The sequence below is a fragment of the Poecilia latipinna genome, unplaced genomic scaffold (assembly GCF_001443285.1).
Source record: "Poecilia latipinna isolate Pla-1442-1.1 unplaced genomic scaffold, P_latipinna-1.0 Scaffold1050, whole genome shotgun sequence".
Taxonomy (NCBI): Eukaryota; Metazoa; Chordata; class Actinopteri; order Cyprinodontiformes; family Poeciliidae; genus Poecilia; species Poecilia latipinna.
Window position 1 is genome coordinate 6,841 of NW_015113666.1, and position 12,739 is coordinate 19,579.

General features: G+C 39.2%; 1 protein-coding gene across 1 annotated transcript in view; it reads left to right on the top strand.

Moving 5' to 3' along the window:
- Positions 1–483: 483 nt before the first annotated feature.
- cgnb (cingulin b) overlaps positions 484–12,739 on the top strand; it is a 34,115-nt gene continuing 21,859 nt past the window's right edge. Inside the window, exons 1-4 of the mRNA XM_015051542.1 lie at positions 484–673; positions 7,709–8,818; positions 9,415–9,509; positions 9,591–9,660. Coding sequence (XP_014907028.1) covers positions 7,724–8,818; positions 9,415–9,509; positions 9,591–9,660 — 1,260 coding nt within the window. The 5' untranslated portion in view covers positions 484–673; positions 7,709–7,723. The remainder of the gene's footprint in view (positions 674–7,708; positions 8,819–9,414; positions 9,510–9,590; positions 9,661–12,739) is intronic.

Consider the following 12,739-nt stretch of genomic DNA (forward strand, 5'->3'; position numbering starts at 1 on the left):
GAAATTTCAAAACATCTGAAACACAAAATCCAAATCAATTTAAAAATGTTCAAGATATCACTAATTCTAAAGGCAGATGGATTTTATGTAGGAGTTCAGAGCAAAAAGCACACCGCACTATTCAGAGCATTTTGAACATGTATCACTTCCACTAGTTTACTTCATAAAATCCTAATGAAACGTCTTAAGGTTTGTGGTTGTGACCTGGTTAAACGTGAAACAGCTCACGGGGAGTGAATAATTTTCCTAATCACTAAAGTTGGAGTGCAGTGTAATCTCAAGTAGCAGCAAATTATGGTTCTTTTCCCCCATTGGTTCTGCTGTTATAGATAATACCGCCATGCAAAGCGTTCCTCATTGATTACACAGCTGAAGTGGGTCACACAGTGGCTGCATTGTGTTTTAAAGTGCAGCAGGAGAGATGAAAGTCAGTGCGCAGGGAAGCCCCGCCCCCTTCAGCAGCTTCCCACCAATCAAATCGCCGCCGAGGCGGGAGGACGGTCCGTCGGACGTGCTGGCAACAGGTTCCACTGGTAGTGGGGGTAATTTTCCCCAATGTCCTCGGCCCGTGGAATAACATCTCCCCATCTCAGCGCTTCGTGGACTTGCTGCTGATTTATACATGCCGAGGAATTGGCAGAGGAAGAGCTCGGAAACGGGACCATCACTGCAGGTGCAGTAACACTTACTCAGCAGCTTCTTATTTACTTTGAGTTGGAAATAAAGTATGAGTAATGCGGTCTGTTGAGCTGAGCGGGCATTTCCCAGCATTTGGATCAAAAGCGGGATCCACCTGTGGCTTTTCTGCTCATGGAAATGATCGGAGGAGGCGGGGGGCACCAGCTTTTGTTGTCCGCCTTCATGGGGGTTTGTTGGGTTTGTTGCGCTCTCTGTCCACTCTCGGTTTAATCGGATCTGTCTGCGCCGCGTAAAGAGGATATGCGGGGCTGTTACAGCAGGTGAACGCCTCGAATGGGATGCGGCGGCGGCGTCTCGTTGGTAAGGCTGCTGTTTATTTCGCCTGATTATATGTGTTCCCGTTGTTGCTGCTCAGGTGTAAACAGCCGGGAGGTTTCGACGCGCACCGATACTGACTGACCGGATGGGTGGGTGTGACGCAATTAACGCAGAAGCACACAGGTGCTGTTACAGTCTGCAGCATCCGTGTTTAAATTGTAACAGAGAGACTATTATGTAATAACTGATGCATAAGGGTTTTGTTTTGTAGTAAGTGATATTTTTTTGTCAGAGTTGGCTCCAGAAATAGCTTTTTAAGTGTGTCCCTGAAGCTACACTTAAAGCTCTTTCCTTTGGTAAACACATGCAGGACTTTTAGTGTCATCTTCCTGTAAGCCAGACGGAAGCATAAGTGAAACAAGCGGCTGCACAGAACCAACAGGGGTTCAAACAAGTCAGTTTGACAAGTGTTTATTTATTTTTTTATGAGCGATACATCATTGTTAATCGTACGAAAACTGACATATTTTTAGTATTAAGTGTAAATAATTGATTCAAGTTTAAATGCTAATGAACAGGACAGCAACCAGCTAATCTGTACACCCTGTCAGGGCTTCTTTTTTAAAACTAAAAAGTATAAATCAATGTTGCCACACTGTAAGATATAATTAAATTACTTTTTTGTTTCTTATGTTAATGTTTTACACTTACAGTAAATAAGAACAGTTTCTCTAATTCATTTATATAAATTAAGCTCATATTTTATAGAGATTGATTACATACAGAAGGACATATTTCAAACGTTATATTTCTTATAACTTATAGATAATGAAGCTCTAAAATTCAGTTTCTCTATTTAATACAGAAATGTTGCGAGCTTGTTATAAACTACACAAGCATAACAAAGGCTTCCTACTTCATAGTCTAGTCGATAGTTCCTGACACCTTCCACAAGGATGGTGAACCGCTACAGGTTACGGCTAAAGAAGCTGTAGCATATCTAAGCATAATACAGGAATGTTGAGCGGAAGGAAAATATGTGATAACAAAGTGGACACGCATCAGGGATTTTTAAGAACAGTAGTATACAGTTTGTGCAGTCGATACTCGGTCATGGCTCCTTTTGCGTGAATTACTGGATCCATGCGGCGTAGCATGGAGGAGATTAGCAGCCAGTGAAGCTACATTGATGGTGGCCTTGAGCTGCATTGCTGAGTCTGGTGTCTCGTCTTCCTCTTGACAATACCTCATAAATTCTTTGAGGTCTGTATCGGGTGAGTTTACTACCTTTGGCAGCGTGAGCAGATGTCATTTCCTGCTGGGAAAGGAAGTCGGCATTTCCATAAAGGCAAGCATGAAATTCACTAAAATGTAACTGTAGATGACTTTGCTGAATTTATACTTTACAAAACAAGGTGATGGCAAGACTCCTCAAATAACGTGTCAAATAAAGCTGACTTTGAAACTTTAAACAGTAGGAGTTCATGTTTTCAGTGCGACTGACTTTAGCTGAAATCCACACCCGTTTACCTCAACGTGTTGAAAAGGCTTCGCTTCACAATCCTCTCGAAGCTTCAGTTATCTCTGTTGTTTGTACTTGACCTTTTCCTTCCACTAAGTTCTTGCTTCAAATGCTTGGATTAAAAAAAAAAAACAAACTCTGTAAACAGAGGGCTTCTTAGCTTTAAGCCTTCTAGCCTTCTCAGACTGCTGATTCAACATTAACTATTGAATCAGCAGTCTTTTCTGTGGTATTACGGACTAACATGGCCCTGAAGCAACATATCTGTATTACAAATCATTTTTTTAAAGTGCTTTCATGTAATACTTTAATTTTATGAAAATTTCTTGCAAGCTAGAGTCATCAAAAATGCCACAAATTGCTTACTTCTTGAATTTAGTTAATAAAAGTTATAAGCTGAACTAAACAATTTTATATATAAACAAACCAATATTTTTATTATAAATATTGTTTTTTTCTGCTATTAATCATAACATTTTCACAAATAAAAAACAAAACTGATATGTTTCTACATATCAAAATGTTTGAATTTCTTCTTGTTTTTGTTAAAATATTATTTTCTTCACATATTATGTCACTAAACATGTAAAGTCATATAGAACAAGAATTCTGTTTAAAATAGAAATGACTTTTTTTGTTGTTTTTATTCACAGTCCAATTAAATTTGAGGCACTCTCCTTTAGGTAAAGCAACACAAAAGTAAAAGACAACGTCACTAAAAATGTAAGTAAATAAATAAACTGCACATCCGAGCTAAAGGTTGGTAGTGAAAGTGTAAAGACTAATGAGGAGTGAGCATGAAAATGAGACGATCCGGTTGGATGGTGAGGACGAGTGACAGCCGATTGGCCAGTTTGGTGACATTCCTGTCCCTGTTGACTCGGCTCGTCCTTGTGACGAGTCGGAGAAACGCCGTGAAAGGCAACACCGCTGTCACCCAGAGGTGCACGGCTCCCGGTGGCTGAACAACAGCCGAGCCTGTGTTGAAATGTGTATTTACTTAGGGAACATATTAACTTCTCTGGAGTTCCACTGAGATCAGCCGCTGAAGCTGTCGCAGACATTTAAATGACTTCCCTTCTGTTTGTTTGTGGGTTTCTCTCTTGGCGTTCACAGTTCTCCTTACAGTTGTTGCTTCTGGCCCACTTTTCCACTTCCACTCCTAATCTGTCCCTATTATACAAATGCAAACCACGCGCAGTGCTGAAGGGGAGAACGTCTGGAATCCTAAGAATGTTTTTGGCAAAGGCAAAGTCTGACTTTGATCAGCTAGACCTAACCTGATTGCCAATGGGAGGTTCTGTGTGTTATTCTATAACCAGAGTTACAGTTTAATTCCTGAAAGAGTTTGTAGAAAATGAAGGACACTTAGAGAACAGTGGATCTACGCATGCCAGAGAAACGTGCCCTTTTATGAGAAAATATGGCTTCACTAACAGTAATTTGTTTGTTAAAGAAGATCTATTATTCAAAATTTATATTTTGCATGTGTTTATACTTCCATTTTCATCTCTACTGTGTCTAAAGACAGTCCAAGCAGTTAGAAAAACCACATGGTCATCTTTTGGCAATAAGTCAATGTTTTGGTATCTGGAAAATGACCCGTTTCTAAAACCTCCAGATTGTTGAGTCACACTGCATGGTTACCTAGCAACCCCAGTGAAACCTAGCAACACAAGCTCAGCTGGTTTTACCGCTGTATGCGCTGTGCAATGGCTGCTGGAAAAGACAAATATTTTGTAAACTTGTCATTCGGAAATCACTTACGGCATTCTGGCTGGTTGTGCAGGAGGCTCCACTTCTGCTTCTCAAAGATGTACAGTTATCCAATTGCAGATCTGTTTGCAGCCACTTTGGGAGGAGCTGTTTATGGATTGATTTTAAAGTTAATTTAGCCGTTAGAGCTGACTGTATTGTCACAAAATCAAAAGAACAAGGAGAAAATTATTAGCAACGGCCTTTTGTGGAGCATTGACCTGCAGCTTCTGTTTTGGAGAAGTCTGTTTAGATGTGTAGTTAGAGCCAGAAGTGGTGGGATTGTGATGTGTTTAATAATTAGGTCGTTGTTTACGTCCAGATTTACCGGGTCTGGCTTCTCTGGGTGCAGAATTATGACGCGTGTCTCACATCAGTGACATAACAGCTGGATAAGATGCGACATGAGTATTCAGACCTCAGACACTTTGGAAACAATCCGATATGAATCCGATTCAGTTCCACACACGGAAGTAGCGCAGGTCATAATTTTTAGGGGGTGAAATGATCGGAAGTGGGCCGTTCAGACTGCAAAGAAAAAGCAGGATATATGTTGCATATGAGCAAAAAAAAAGAAAAGATTTTAGTCAGAGTTAAAGTTTTCCCGGCTGCTTCTATGTTTAATGCTCTGGACGGCCGTGTCTTTGTAGGTTTGCAGTTTCAATTTCAGCAAAAAATGTCGAAGAGGTGTGAATACCTTTCCGAGCTTTAACTATATCAATAAAAACACCTTGCATGTCTAACCATGCAGTGTCTGTGCCAGAGTGAGTCCGGTTCAGAGTAAACAGTCTATGGCTGATTGGGTCCGCTCTGAAGTTTGGGAAGGGGAGGCCCATTCCTGGCATAACCCCGTAGCGTTTAATGCTCCACAGAGCCAGAACAATCACTGGAGGACTCGTCGACTCATTTTCATCTCTCACAATATTAGGTGGACATGTGCAGAGTACACTGCAAATATAACCGCTGACAGAGCGAAAAGTTGTTTGCTTTGAGATGCGTTTTGGGGTCATTTCAGATGCTTGGCTGGGAGTAGTTTGATCAGGATTGGTGCACAAAAAGAAAAACTGGATGTATCTGTTTTAAAATCTGATGCAAGTTTGATGCAAAAAAAAAATGGCTTGAGATGCTCACAAACAACAAGATGCTGGAGTTTGGGGCATTCATTCGTTTTCTGCAGAGGCTCCAGTTTCTTCCTGCTCTCCAGAAACATATTTAACATTTAAGCAGTAAAAAAAAACAAAGCTGTAATATTTCACTCCAAAAAATATTCAACTAATATTATCTTTCACAGAAAATGGTTTTATTTAAAAAAAAATCTAACGCCTTTCTTCCTTGACTATGAAATTACAAGTGGAAAAATATCAAGTTCTCTAGAAAATAGAGATGGTAGGTATGTTTGTCTCTATCTTTAATGTCCAAAAAAACATAGAAAAATTGTTTACCTAAGAGAAACTCCTCATGAATTCCTAGGTTTTCGCTTTTTAATTGCCATTTAATCATCCGTAAGGCATGTCCCATAAAGCAAAAATCTTTTTTTTCTGCCTTTGAAACCACATGTAATCCAGAGTGTCTTCTATACACTTTTAATATTCAATCCCAGACTGATTTAACACTAGATGTTTTGTTTTTTCTCTCTCTCAGATTTCATAAAAGCCTCTCCTGAGACGTTACACATTTCCTCTCACAAGCTGAAGCACTCTTCACGACCTCATAAACTGACTGGGAGCAGATTCCTGTCTCGCTGTATTAAAAGTTGATAAGTTACGTGGGAAACAGCCAACATTTAGAGTTGAGGGTTTATTATTGCTGATGCAACTCGCTGATTTGTTGAGCTGCCTAATTTTCTGCTGTTTGAATTCGAAATGTCTAAAAAAAAAACAACAAATGTTGCTACTGTGACCTAAAATAAAACGCGTCATATTTTAGTTTTCATTTTTCCTGTCTTGGCTTTCCGTCCGTCCGTCCACACCCTTCAGGTAAAGTCACCCTGCACAAAGAGCTTCTTAGTAGCATATTTGGCATGTTATGAATAGAAAACATTCTAGTTGAGGAGGAATTTAACCTGAGGAGCAGCGAGACAAGATGACAAGTTTATCAGGATTTACCATTAGGAGGATATTTTAGCCGAGTCAAAATGAAGCTGAAAATATGAGGAAAAGGCTGCACATTCTCTGAAAAGGTGGAAAAATCTTTGGCTTACTACTCATTTATTGTTTATTTTCTGGAGTAATGGGCTTTGATATTATAAAAATAAAAATATAATAAAATAAAGCAAAAAATTTTCTTAGAAAATGTTTTTATTTTGAAAAAAAAATGCATTGAGTCCCGTTTTTAGTGGAAAAAGTGAGGAAATTCTGTGATTTTTGATCAACAAAAACGTTTTTTAAAGGTTTTTAAGTCAGTGGTACTATATTTATAATAGTTATAAACTTTCAGCATAAACTAATTCATTAATCAAGTGTTTTTTTTAAATAATGTAAATCTTATTTTTCTCTTGTCATTGATGTTACTATATATTTAGTGTTTTTTTTAGTTTGTTAAAAGAATATATCTATATATATATAATATATACATACATTTTTTGCATTATTCACATTGTATGTAGGAAAGCTACATTCAATATGGGCTTTTTTACGTTTTTAAAAGAATAAGTATTTTTGCACTTAAAGTGTGTTTAATCAATTCAAGTAGCAGAATATTTTTGTTCAACTGAGGAAAAACTAAATTATTGTTTCCATGATGGGTAACATTAAAGACCAATAAATATATAATTTAATCTTTATTAAAGTGCCATACATAGATTAAACTGGATTTGTGATGTTTAAATGCAGAATTGCTTAATAACCAGTTACATTTACGAGTAACTTTTTTGGGGGAAAAGTACTTTAACGAGTATATTTCCTACACTTTATAATTTTACTTTAGAAAAATGTATTCTCTGCCCTTTGTGAGTAACTTCATAAATGAAGGACAAACATGTTTTAACCAAAAATTCACCAGACAAAGACGCACGCCTGCTGTACAGGTTATGTTAAAGTTTCAGAAGTTTTATATTAAGATAAATAATTTATCCTTTTGCCTGATTTTGTAATTATGTTATGAATCATTTTCATTTTGATCTTTAAAATACAAAACTTTTCATGCAAATTTATATTTTGGTCTTTCTGATGAGGGAACCTTTTAATCAGTCAGTTTTTACCAAATACCGGTACTTTTTTTTTACTTGAGTAATTTTTTGGATGCCTACCTATTACATTTACTTGAGTAAAAATAAGTTTAATCAACTAGTTCTACTTTAGCTCAGGTTGCTCCACCTGCCTCTGTTTCCATGTCAGATGTTATTAAAGTCATTATATTTGAGAACTTCCTGTGAAATGAGTCTTATGTAACAGTTGCATGGCAGCTTCCGTGTTTGTCCCATTGGATAACCTAATTTGCATTTATTTTGTTTGTCTTCCTCCATGTGTTGCTCAGAAATAGGAAGCGACAATGGGAACTCCTTCCACTGACCGGAAGGGGCAGCTGGATTATGGCGTTCAGATCCGCTTCATCAAAGACCTCCACGACACGGGCGGAGTCCCGCCCGAAAAATCCAGAGCAAACGGCAACGCCACACCTCCCTCCAACAAATACGGAGTGGCTGTGAGGGTCCAGGGGATCTCTGGGCAGCCGTATGTTGTTCTGAAAGATGGGGAGAAAGGTGACTCTTATGGAGTCCAGCTGTCTAATCCCAATCCCACTTCCGGGCCAACATCTCCGTACAACAGCATCCCAAAACGAAGCAAAGAACCGGCAGATTTCCCCAACTCCTTCAGCCCTGTTGTGAACCCGTCCCGCTCCCCGGCGTCTCCGGCAGAGGATGAGGTTGGGGAGATATTTGGGAGTCCCCTGAGGAGACCTCCAGGGGACGGACAGGCTGGGACTCAGGGGGAGGAGGAGGGAAGAGCGGGCAGGGAGCGCCGCATGGAGAGGCCAAAGTCTGAACCCCAACTCAAAGCCACGCCCAGCGAAACGGAGAAGAAACTTAACGGGACTGATAACGAGGAGTATAACGAAGCAGGACTGAAGCCTGTTAAGCTAAAATCTGCGGGACCCAAAGGGTTCAACCGAACTGCTGCTGGATTTACCGGTTCTGTGGGGAGAAAACCTGGCTCGGATTCACCCCCAAAGCCAATCCCAGAGCCTCCACCGCCGTCTGAGAACGAGCCCGCCGCGGCCATCGACACCAACTCCCTGGCGCCCATCAACAAACTCATCAACAAGTTCAACAGCAGCACGCCGGGCGGCACCCTGCGGGCGAGGGGCCGCACCGGAGCCAGGCAGCGGCTCCAGTTCGACGAGCGCAAGAGGTCCAGAAGCCTCGACGCCCGGAAAGATGCAGAGCCGCAGGCCATCCCTGCCTCTCCTTCATCTCCCTCTCTGAACCCTCACGCTGCGCCCATATCTGCCGCTTCCAGTCCAGTGACGTCATCCGCTCCAGCAACCGCTGTCAAGGCGACGGCGCCCAACGCCCCCAAGGCGAGCTTCAAGCCACCAGAGAAGTTTGCTGCTAAAGATAGTCCTCCAACTATTGCAAAAAAACCCGTGAGTACCAGGAAGAGGAAACTACGGGAGAGGACTAGGGTCACTAAAAATAGAAAATAAAAAGGGATTTATGGCTTTAATCTCAGAATTATGGCTTTAATCTCAGAATTATGGCTTTAATCTCAGATTTTTTGGCATGTCTCCCGAGATCAAAACTTATAATTCTGCAGGAAAAAAAAATCATAATTCTGATATTAAAGTCAAAACTCTGAGGGAGAAAAGTAATCATTTTGAGATGGAAGTCAAAATTATGAGATTAAGCTAATAATTATGAAATTAAAGTCATAATTCTAAGGGGGGAAATCCATAATTATGAGATTAAAGTCATAATTATGAGGGGATAAAGTCATAATTCTGAGATTAAAGTCATAATTCCAAGGGGGAAAAAAATCCTAATTCTCAGATTAAAGTAAAAATTCTGAAATTTTTCTCAGAATTCTGACTTTAATCTTCTGAGATTGAAACTCGTAACTCAGGAAAAAAGTCAGTTCTCTTTTTTTCTCTGTGGCCCTAATCCTCTTTTGTAGACAAATAATCATTATATATATAATTATTTTTTTTATTTTATTTTTTTTGTTCTCTCTCTGTTTTTGAAGGAGATGCTTTCAAGGAGTCTGAGTCAAAACACAGAGGTTTCTAGAAGAGAGGAGGCCCAAGTCAAGCAGCCTGTTTACAACGTCTTCAAAGCCGGGTTGGTGAAAATACAAACGCAAAGCAAAATCATTTCTGCTCCTCAGTTTTCTGGACGATCCTCGTTGTGTTTCCTCCGCAGCCCCAGTGAGAGCGAAGATTTGTTTAAAAGAAAATCCAGCCTCGTCTTCGAGACTCCAGACAGATTGCAGGTAAAGTCCAGGTTTGTTGTTCCAGAAAACATCCTGCAAACGTTACGTCTTTTTATGTACGTATGCAATTGCTGCTTTGTTTTTGATGAGAACAAAAATAGCTACATACAAACCACGTCATTTGTATTTTGGGGGAAAAAAAAGAAATGTGACTGTCTTCGTCATCATGATGTTAAAAACGTGAACCAAATTGAGGCTTTTCAAGTTTGTCCAAACTGAAATACTTTGGGATTATTTTTTTACATAGAACAAAAGGTTGGGTTTATTTTGTAGACCACAGTTTTTAAAAGGAGTTTGAAATTAATTATTGTCATATTTAGATTCCAGTGATTTTTTTTCTAGGTTAGTTTATTAGTAGCAAAAAGAAGAAATGGTTCTTTAGCATCACTTTTATCATTATCACAACAAAATCACAAAATATTTTTGATGAAATTTGAAGTTCATATCTCTTTCTATAGATGACTTGTTTTTATCTCAAGTGGATTATAAGCTGAAAAAGATTGAACTTCTCTGCTTTTTTGCAATTGCAGCATTTCCACTAAATAAGAAACACAATTAAAATCACTCCTGAAAACGATTGGGTAACACTTTATTTGAATTAGTGTGACACTGTCATAAACATGACGTATGACATGTTATGAACATGAACGCGTCTTTGAGTGTCTGACTGTTGTCATTCAGTAAATAATGACACTTTTGATGCAAAGTTGCTTTGAAAGTTGCATTAAAAGTGGTAAATGCTGACACTTTAGTGCAAAGTTGGCACTTGTAATGTACTTTTTTTTGGTATATTTATTAATTTTTGTTTAATAACTACAACACAACACAAAAGCTCATCGGTGCAGTCCAAAGGAGAGAAAAAGCAAAAAGAATAGTCCAAGTCTAAGAGTTTATAAACACTCGAGACAGGACGGTGGACATGCATGATGTCCACCGTCTTGGAGCGGACGAGGCATGTTAGAAAGTCAAGAGGAATATATTCAAAAATAAGCTTTGTCCGCCCAAAAATAGAAGGAGACTTGTAGGAAATCCATTGCAACAGAATATCCTTTTGAGCAAAGAAGATTAGGATATTATACAGCTCAGTGTTGTTCTTTATTCAGTTATGTTTAATTGATTTAATGGAATTTCAATGCAACTTTTAAAGCAACTTTGCATTAAAAGTGTCATTATTTACCGAATAACAATTCATGAGAACATTATAAACATTCATGTTCACAGCAGGTGTTACGTCATGTTTATGACAGTGTCATGTCAGTCTTATGCACACTTTACTTAAAGTGTTACCCAAGTTTGTTCATGTGATAAGTCATTTAAAAACACGGCATGCGATGATCCTCCAACTACTTCCTGTTGTCGTCTTCTTCTTCTTCTTCTTTGATGGTGGTTGCTGATCTCATGCAATGCAAAAAAAAAAAAGTTTCCATTGGAGTTTTGGGAAATTAGTCATTTTCAATAGGGTCAAAAATCCGAGCGCCAAAGCTTTTTATTAAGGAAACTCTTGAGTTTCCATTAAGCGGATTTAATTTCAAAACATCAAATTGCACAATTACAAACGGCGCTGATGTAAACTAACTTTGTGGCGTCTTTGCTTGACGACGGTGGTCTCAGTTGTATTAGGATGACTGTCATTAGAGCAGCAGTGAAGCCAGCAGCTGGTTGGCAGCCGGTCCTGGTTTACAGCACATGAAACCATTTTTGTTTCACTCACTTTGTCTCCAAGGGTTCTCCTTCAGCTGGCCAAAAAATGAGAAATTTAAGACGCATGCTGACTGCTCCTCTGCCGGGCGGCTTTGAGATCGATTGTGCCACAGCCATGAGAACTCTTGCCCTTCCTCTAATTAACATCTACTTGCATAAATTTACATGCAAAAATGACTCATTTCTGTCCTTAGTAACTGAAATTGCATGCTCTTGATTATGCATGATACCTGGTGAATTATTTTGCCCGTCTCGTCTCTTGGCAACGTTGCACCTGCAGAGGACGGCTCAGTGCAACGAGGGCCATCAATAATTGAGTTGGAGTTGAACTCGGCACCAGCTGGGGGTTGACAGGCGAGATGGGACGGATCCTGTTGTACAAAAACCTCCTTGTTTATCGTGACATAAACCACACTGTCCACTTTAAAGCCAACAGTAGTAGCAAGTCGGGGTTTTCAAACCCGGCATCGCGTTAAATTAAAAACAGGACAGAGGTTGCTTTCTGTGCTGCTCAGCCCCTATACATGAACCGTTCTTTTGTTTGTATTAAAACAACATGAAACCAGAGCTGGTGCAGAGCTCACCTGATGTTTTTCAAGGTGGGTTTTCTTGTTTTAAGATCAGCGCTCAACAAGAGCTGTTTCTCATTTTAAACAGTAAATTTAAAATGCGAAACGAGGCTTTAGTTCTTTAAATACGACTTCTCTGCTCTGATGTTTCGCCTGATTGACCTCAGCCTGAAAGGCTAAATCATGTCGAACTGACAGTGGCTGCTGTCTCACCCAGCTTGTGTCCCAGTTTCACCCTGAATCAGATTCTGGTGTGTTGAGTAATCCACAGCTACATTCGCTGATCAGTGTTTGTTTGCAAAGAGCACAAACAAAGGACCTGCCTGTTAAGCCAAGCGAATAATGTTATTTAAATGAGCTTGCAAAATTTTGGAAAGTATTTTTAGGAATTTTCTGAAAGCTAAGTAGAGTTTGAGCCACGAGAGTAGAAACAGACTTCAAAACTAATTAATCATATTCACTTTATTTGAGTTGTGTTCAAGGAATTAAAACATTAAGAAGAAATTATCAAATTCAAAAATATTTTATTGATCCCAAAAGAAAACTAAATGTTGTTCTAACTCAGATTAATTCAAGATTTTTTTTTTAAAGATTTACTGTAGATGGTGATGGCAGGAAAGAGCTCCCATAGAAGTCTGTGTTACAGCGCATTTGAAATGAATTAAAATGAAAATAAAATTAATTCATATATTTATACAGTGGGGCATTAATGCAGGAAGGCTCCCCCTTGTGGTAGCTGATAAATGTAGCTAAAAAAAAAAAAATTCCCCTCTCACTCTCCGTGGGTGGTCTCTTTCATCCTCTGAGCT